At 32.4% G+C, this 8,967-nt stretch overlaps 1 protein-coding gene across 2 annotated transcripts; it reads right to left on the reverse strand.

Annotated features, from left to right (window-relative positions):
• Nucleotides 1-2,265: 2,265 nt before the first annotated feature.
• LOC124824796 (WAT1-related protein At4g19185-like) lies at nt 2,266-7,331 on the reverse strand. Of its 2 annotated transcripts, XM_088100685.1 has the most exons (8): nt 6,863-7,004; nt 6,361-6,427; nt 5,506-5,609; nt 5,296-5,412; nt 4,797-5,082; nt 4,058-4,213; nt 2,922-3,073; nt 2,266-2,706 (listed from the first exon to the last, which is right to left on the reverse strand). In XM_088100685.1, exons 2-8 carry the CDS (start codon nt 6,376-6,378, stop codon nt 2,535-2,537), a joined length of 1,005 nt encoding a protein of 334 aa, XP_087956811.1. In that variant the 5' UTR covers nt 6,379-6,427; nt 6,863-7,004; the 3' UTR covers nt 2,266-2,534. The 2 variants fall into 2 exon arrangements, with proteins under 2 accessions (XP_087956811.1, XP_047153253.1); XM_047297297.2 differs by lacking the exon at nt 6,361-6,427 and having other exon boundaries at nt 5,506-5,568; nt 6,863-7,331.
• Between the last annotated feature and the right edge of the window lie 1,636 nt (nt 7,332-8,967).

An 8,967-nucleotide genomic window follows, 5' to 3' on the forward strand; every position in this document is an offset into this window, starting at 1 on the left:
TTTAGGATAGAAGGAAGAGAAAATGAGAGGACAGTTAGGAGGGAAGATTTGACAGTTAATTAGTTAGTGGGAAGGGGAAGAGAGACTTTATAAATAAGGTGTGTGTTTTGTATAGGAGGATTATTCATTTGGGTATAGACTGGATATTTGTTCCAGTGGAGGGATAATTTGGCTCCCTAAGAGGTGTGGATGTATTGTATAGTTGAGAGGAATACAATACATATTCTTTCTTTGTTACTTTGTGTTCTTGCTTGAGTGTGTGCATGTGGCGTTTTCTACAGGTTTCATACCAAGAAACCTAATAAATTGGTCCAACCTGCCAGATACCCTTAGTAGAGGACGGCTGGATCAAAGGTTGTGGATCAAGAAGTGATCAAGAAAGGGTGGAGGCATGGAAGGAAGAGACAATACCTTGGAGAGGAGGACCAACGAACAAAAAATGAGTAGGACATAACCAAAAATGAGCATGGCAGAATGAAGAAGAAATATGCAAGAAATGCGGCAAGAAACCAGAGAACTCTTGCGAGTTCTTGGAGGAAGAGTGTGGAACCAAGAAAAAGGATTAGAAGCAGTCCAAGGTCTGTAGATGGAGATCAAGATTATGTTAACAGAGGAAAAATAGAAAGGAGAGAGGAGTTTCTTCAAGATGTCTTGAAAGGAAAGAAAGAAGGAAAGATAAGGATGAAGGTTGGGCAAGATAGTCTGCTAGACATCAAGAAATTCAAGAAACCTTCAGATGGAGGGGAAAATTCAAACAATTGGGAGAAGGAAAGGGAAAGAGATATCGTTGAAGAAGACAAAAACTGTGATGGAGACATTGTTGGTGTTGTTGCCTAAGGAGTGAAAAAAGTTGTTGTTTTTAGGGCAGATAGTAGGGTAGGTTGTGGTGTACATGTCAAAACAATGAAGGAAGATGAAGACAGAGGAAAGAAAGCAGAATATGGTGGGAACATGGTGACTATTATGGCTGGAAATAAAGTAGAAGATGCAATTGTTTGGAGTAGGGAAAAATTCATCCAAGAATTCAAGATATGGTTGTCATAAACATATAAAACACCAGAAGACCAATGGCAGGGGTATTTCTTTGCAGGACTGCAATACAACATTCAGAGGAAACAGTTTGCTCAACATGATGATGATGAAGAAATTGGATGGTCAGATCAACAAGTTTTTTCGTTTTTAGCTTCTAGGATGAACAAATCTGGACAATGAGAGGGCTTAGCCAGTGCTGCTGCTATAAAAATACAAAAAAAGTTTTGGGGTTGGAAGAAGAGAAAAGAATTCTTGATCATTCATCAGAAAATTGTTAAAATCTAGGCCCATGTAAGTGGTCACCAGGCCAGAAGGCAGTATAGAACAATCATATGGTCCATGGGAATTATGGAACAGAAGCAACTCTTAAAGAAGTCAACAATTCTTTCATATAGACCACCACCCAAGCCTCCAAACCTGAATTAGGGGGTAATAGCTAGTGGGTTTCCTTCATATAATAACACGATGATGAAGAGGAGCCATGAGATCAAGCTTCCCGATTCCAACCTTGAGGACAAGGTTGTTCTGCAGCGGAGTGTAATGATAGGATATAGGGTGATAAGATATAATAAATTTAAGATAGAAGGAAGAGGAAATCAAAGGACACTTAGGAAGGAAGAGTTGTTTAACAAAAAAATATTTAAAAATAAATAAAAATTTGGCAAATTTTTCACCTATTAATTTGAATATATTGCAGTATAATTTGGAAATAGTAATATAAACATTTTCAATAATATAATAGTTAAAATAAAATATATAATACGAAGTATCTAAACATAAATAATAATAATAATAATATTGGTGATAATATACTTAATTTTTTATTTTTAATATCTTATTAACCTTTGAATTTTACGTAGTTTTTATTTTGTTTTAATTGTAGTTTTCGCACCTCGTTCCTATTCTCAAGAGGCAAGTCTCTGAAAAAAAAACCATAGTCGATCTCAAATTGTTTGAAAAAGTTTCAACATGCAAGACAAAAACATTCATATCCAGTAACAAAGTCATTTCAATAAGTGACAACAGAAAATAAAATAAAAATAGAGTAAAATTCACTAATGCTTATTTTTCTATATTTTTTTCATTAAAATATCTGTATTTTCTTTTACTTTGTATTTTTTTAGTCAAACATGAGCTTTTAATTTTTGTTTGATTTCTTATTTACTTCTGTTCATCTTATATACTTTCAACTCTTTCTCACCTTTCTAAATGAATGGCTAATTAAAGCCAATGAAACAGAACAAAACATTCAATTACTTTTACACTGCAATGAAGAGTTATCTCAGAATTGTTGACAGTTAAATTGAACAGGATATCAAAATTGTAAATATCATAATACACTTCACATTCCCAGTTTGTCCTCAAACAACATTTCACATTTATAATATAAAATACAAGCATACCATTTAAACAGATTTCAAAAACAAATTCAAGAATCATGAGAAAACTTTTCAAAACGCATTGCTATTGAATAACGAATCTGATGAGCTTGGCTTTGATGTTTACGCTGGAGGACCCTGAGTGTGATCATTCTGGTATTCACTTTTTTCATGAAGAAGTGGTTCAGAGATCCAAGAGCCATTAGGAGTAACTCCATAAGTTTCTTGTCTTTCTCTATAAGATGCCCAAGTAACTAAATATAGACCAGCAATGATGAAAGATCCCCCTAGGATGCTATCATCACATGGATTAAAAAACAAGAACAAGAAGAAAAGTAAGCTCCTAAAAAAAGAAAAACTTTTCTGCAGTTAGTGTGTCTGTATTGTATGTATTCTTTATACTCTTGTTTTTTAAGTTTTACCCTTTACAATTGACGAGTAGGTTTATTGTGAGATGGTGAAGTTAGAAAAGAATGCATGAAATATGTTGAAGTGGAAGGAGAGCTATACCTTCCCAGGTAAATTGGAGTGCCAAGGAAAATTTGTGAAAGGAAGGCAGAAAATGCAGGTTGAAGAGGATTGTAAAGGGAAACCAAAGCTGGCCCCAAGATCTTAGTGCTCCATGAAATGATTCCGTAGTTAAGAGCAGATGCAATAGTTCCCTGAACAAATTTGTCAAATCTACATGTTAATAAACCACCAAATAATCCATTGGAAGGTGAATCAATTAAAAACTATGTAGGAACTTTTTCATCCCTTAAAATAGAAACCCTTCGTTGCTCAACTTCAGTAGTTTATATCCAGTGTCATGTTACTTAATTACAACTTTCATGAACACATTGATGTGATTTAGTGTAAGAGCCTAGATTATTTAATTCAGTAGAATTAGTAAATGATAAGGCAGATGCAGACAAATATGCGTTACGATTAAGAGACGTGCTGAGGTTTTAGTGAAAAGAGTTTTATTTTGGGCAGCTTTTCTTTCAGAGTAATGTATTAGGGAGATTTGAATTGAATTTATAATTTGATGGATTACATTTTGGATTTTGGGTTTGCTTTTTGAGATAAAAGATCTTGAAATTTACAAATTTTACTTAGTAGCATCCCAGTCGGAGTGTTACACTTAGACTTCTGTGCTAGAACTCAAGTCATATTTGCCCTGCATTTAACAACCATGCTCCACCAGCTAGAACAAATTTTTTAACACGAACATCACAGCAAAATATCCTATTCTCACCTCTAAATTATTGATACTACCATGTAGAAGCAGTGTTGTGGCTGTTGCCTATCTGTGTAGTTCATATAGATGGAAAAGGATCACACTAGTTCTTCAATTCAAATTTTCAAATTAAACTATTAAAATTGGATTATTTTTTCAAAACTAAATACCCTCCCCCCTCAAGAGTATGTTGCAGAATTTGGGTGGCGGAGAATCCACATGTCATTGTCTGACTCAAGAATTTCATGATAGAATCATGAAGAACTTGATCTAATTTTTCTCCTCTTTATTTTAGACTGCTAGACATGAAAGTGGCTATATAATTATTAGCAATACAGAACTAAAGTTAGCAGAAGCAAAACAGAAATCTGTTAGTGATGTGTCATGTTATGAGAACGAAAATACATTTAAAATTCCAGTGACTCACAGCATATGCAACAGCCAGTATCTCTGATTGTGTCAAAATCCAGTCAGTTGACTCGTTAACCATGAAAAATGAAGCAATCACCAACAGTGCAACTCCAAAGGCGAATGAATATGCTGTGACAGATAGATTTGATGGATACTTTTTCAATAATGGTGCCTGAAAATAATTAATGGCAAGAACTTAAACGGGCGAACACTCTCACAATTAAAATAACCAAATCTCATAATAAATCAGCTCACACAAACTACGTGATGTTAAAGATTGGTGTTTGTCACAATAAGTAAATTCATCTGATAGAAAGTACAAAGTTATTGGTTTAATGCAAAGAACTGAAAGAAACATGTGACAGCGTTGTGATGTGGTCAAAAATCAAAGTGTGATTTATTTAGAGTGTATTCCAAATGGAGGGAAATTGGAGAAAAAGTAAGAGTTTGCTTTAAAGGGCTTTGCTTTCAGGATGAATAAATCAATATACTGCAACATATATGACCTCATCCCATTTCCCTTCTAATTTGGGATACCTGAACACCTCAGAAGACTCAATGAGAAACCTTGTAAAGAACAACTTGATGGATGTCATCAACATTGGTGTGGAAAGGAGAATTCAAAGCAATAATAAACAGAAGCAGGAGCATGGTAATTTGATAATAGAGGAAGAAATGAACAGATATAATCAGCAGTCATCTAGTGGACTTTTATTTTAGTAGGTCTCCTTTGATGAATATAAACAAAAGAATACCTGAAGGGCTAGATAAGCAGCCATGCATATGCAGTTCCCTATCAAGAACACAACCCCAAGCTGAAAGTTATCTAATCCAATATCAAGATAACTGTTGATTAACCATACTGAAGGCTCTGGCTGGCCTCTGCCACTTGGTTTAATTTGCGTAACTTGGTTCGTTTCGTTATCCCCTATCACAGCTGGACCACGATAAAAAACCATAAATATGGCTCCTGAAACACATAAAAGAGTTCCTCCAGCCTTTGCCCAACCTTCATATGTGAGCAAGTTCAGTTTTTCTATTCTGCAAGATTGAATTTGCTAAGCACACATTATTTTGTGTTCAGGTCTGTGTGAACATTTTCATGAATGTACAAATTTCTTTACTAACAATATGATTGTGCATTTCTTTCTCTTTACTAGAAAAGAAAAAGGGAATCAATGATCAATAAATAAATTTTATATTTTAATATAGACATTTGAATACTAAGAAGAAATGGATAAGAGTGAAACTGACCCCATCATCAAAGTAAACAAAAATGTGAAGACTGGAATGGTTGGCTGTACAGCAGCAGCATAAGTTGGATTAGTATAACTTAAACCAATAAGAAACAAAAGCTGGTTGCCAAATACCCTGATGATGAATCATGGAGAAAAAATAAATATTATGGTGCAATAAAATACTATACCAAAATAAGAAATAAGTGAATATAGCAAGAATTCTTACCCAGTCAATCCAAGAATGAAGAAGGACATCAGTAGCTTCTTGGTAAGGGGTGGTCTAGTTCTTCTACAGCCAATATGGTAAAAATGTACAATTAGGATACTCACCTATCAGAAATAAAGAAATACTAACTCACAAGAGAGCACAAAAAATGTTTCAGGTTAAATTTCCATTTCTAAAGTTTGACTGTGTATCCAGTTAAATGCACAAAAAACAGGTCATCATCATAAGACGGGTCCCTGGAACCATTATCAGTAGACAAGTATAAGTAGAACATTTCTACAATTATTGGATGATGATTATGAACCTCAAACAAGTCTAAGCCAATTGGCACACTTAAATACCAAGAATAATCTAAATTACAAGAAAGAAAAAGGTATCAGTATTCTACAGAGTATATTTTCATAAAATTAGTATCATCAACCAACTATCACAGGTGTGTTTGGGAGCTTGCTTTAGACAAACAGGAGTTCACACTTTCCAAAGCATGAAATTAGGGAGTGTCATTTGGTAGAATTCCAAATATGAATCTAAGTGCCACATTGAGTAAAAATAAGCATCTTATAAAGTTAAAAACTCATCAACTATTTTAGACAGAGTGTGAGGTCAATTTCTTACTTGATCAGCCTTAAATCTCTTTAAAATTGACATTAAAAGTTAATTTTACCCATTTTAACCTTTAACCATATATATATATATATATATATATATATATATATATATATATATATATATATATATATATATATGTACACAAACGTCTCTAGCATCCGATGAAAACTTGAGAATGGTTTTATGATACTTATTTCTGCTGAAATTTAAGAATTAATTAGAAAAATGAGGGATGCAAGATTTTACCCTACACCATTTGGTCATAATTGCTCCAATAAGTATTCATGAACCAACTTTTTCCGAAAGCTCAGCCCTTTAGAGAAAAACACACAATACATCTTTAACAATTAGAAACATGCTACTGCCCAAATTAGCATATGCTCAGTAAATGGTACCAATCGCATATACTTTTCTAACTACGAATAAGAAGAAAACCACAGCCCCACATGAACGAAGCTACAAAGGTGTTTAAGGCTCAATTTCACATGATCCAACCCTATAAAGAATTGTAAAAAATTATCCAAATTTCTATCAATCAGTAAAAGTTGAGGCAAGATGCCAACGAAAACGTTAACAAATCAGAAAATGTCGAACACTGTTTCTCCGAATACTTTCCATAAGAAAATCAATTTATTTTGAGATTGTGGAGAAAAGTTTTACACTCTCTCATAGCATGCCAATTAGATTCTTTATCTTCCAATAGAACCTAATCAGTAACAGTTGAAGGAGAAGGGGGAAAAAAGCATGCCTTTCAAGAAAAAAAGCGAGAGGAGCAAGAATAGTGAAGGCAAGGAGATCCCTGTAGAAGCAGAAAACTAGTTGGTTGACCCCAACATTAAGGGCCACTTTTGTGATTACATGGTAGCCACCATAGAATGCCTGTGACAGTGTCATGCCCATATGAGCTTTCCACGATCTACTCCTCACTGATACAACTCCCATTGATTCTAAACCTTCTGCCATTACAGTATCTCAAATGGGGTGGTTGGATGTCTCCTTGAAAACGTGAGCAGAGAATGGAAGAACACCAAATTTTATGCTTTATTCCGGCTTCGAAAACAATCTCCCAAGAACAAAGAAAAAGTAGCAATCTTTAGGCTAAGCAGGGCTGAATGGTGGTTTTGATTTGATCAATTTTCTGGATTTGCGAGAGTACTACAAGTCTTATCCTAATCAATGTCGTGGATCCTACGTGTATAATTGTAATCCATTATCAGTAATCTCTGTACCATCTGACAACTCATATATAAAGTAATGCTCTGTTACTTTATTTTAAGGAATATGAATACCTAGTACAATTTGCGAATAGATACTTTACACTAATAAACAACCTAATCACAATGTTTTATTAAGAATGCTAAAAGATAATGTTATCCTAAACCAAAAACATCTGAAGTGGAAGTAGACGAATATAAAACAATATCTGCAGGTTCCTCACTCATAAAAGAATCTTATTTTAATTACAGAAAACTTGTAAATTCAACCATATTTTACTAATGGATACTTTAAGAATATTCTTTTATAACATTTTAATATTATTTATATTTCATTTTATAATTGATTCAAAATTATTTTACCATCAATAATAATAATCATAAATATTAACATAAATCAATTACAGAATAACACCTAAATGATGTTAAAATATTATAAAAAAATATTGTAAAAATATTATTATTCTTTATTAATTTAATCTGCCGTTGGATTTATCAGCTTTTAGCAGCCAAAAGTCGTTGGGAGGATAAAAAGTCAAAAAAATAAAATGGTGTTATTCAGCAGACACAGATGTGATGTGTTTTGAGTATCTTTAAATAAATAATTGATTTTATTTTATTATTTAAACAAATATCAATAAACAATTAATGATATGACAAGACGTGTAAGTTCTAAGTTATTTTCCAACAACTCCGAGGATCCTTATCGTATGATGTGGGGACGTGTAAGAAGTACGGGAAAGTATATAGTGTTTTCTTAGAACATAGCACATGTAACATGCAAACCTAATATATATTCAATAATAGTTTTCTATATATAAAAAGGAAAATGATACTTGAACAACCATTTTTGACAACATTTAGACACGCGCACACGTGTCAAAATCTGAGTGGTCCATTTTCATTTAATTTTTCTAACTGGACCACTCAGATTTTGACACGTGTGCGCGTGTCTAAATGTTGTCAAAAATGGTTGTTCAAGTGTCATTTTCCATATAAAAAAGTCTTTTTCAATAAAAATACTGTTTTATTTTGAATTTTAAAATATTCTTATATAAATATTGTTTTTTAGTTTTAGAAGATTCATATTTATAAACTATATTAAAGCAATTTTTATCGATATTAGTTTTGCCAAAAACTTTCGTTGAAAATGTTCTAATACACAAGATCAAAAAAAAAAAAGAAATTGAAATTTATAGAAAGCAACATAATGAGGTTAAAAATAAAATATAAATTAAAGAGAATAATATATAGATATATATACAACCTATATTTATCTATTACTAATTAAATGAAAAATATAATTTAAAATTGTTTGATATGAGAGAAGTATTTTATCAAAATTAAGAAGAGTTATATAAAATTAAATAAATGCATATATAGAAGTGGAAACAAGGCTATTTTATTCTTTAAAAAAACACCTCTTTCGTTCGCAATTATTTTATTTCTGAACTAATAGAGTTCAACAACAAATCTTGAACTTTAGTTTTACGTTTTCTTACTTTATTGGAAAAAAAGAATGCAAGAAAAAATTATGTATTAATTTGTAGTCCAAAGAAAAAGCAAAGAAATTTACAATTATTGGAAAAAAGAATGAAAGAAAAAATAATGTATTATTGCCAAATTTTTCAATGGAATC

The sequence above is a fragment of the Vigna umbellata genome, chromosome 10 (assembly GCF_029865625.1).
Source record: "Vigna umbellata cultivar VRB3 chromosome 10, Vumbellata_1.0, whole genome shotgun sequence".
In the NCBI taxonomy this organism is placed as follows: Eukaryota; Viridiplantae; Streptophyta; class Magnoliopsida; order Fabales; family Fabaceae; genus Vigna; species Vigna umbellata.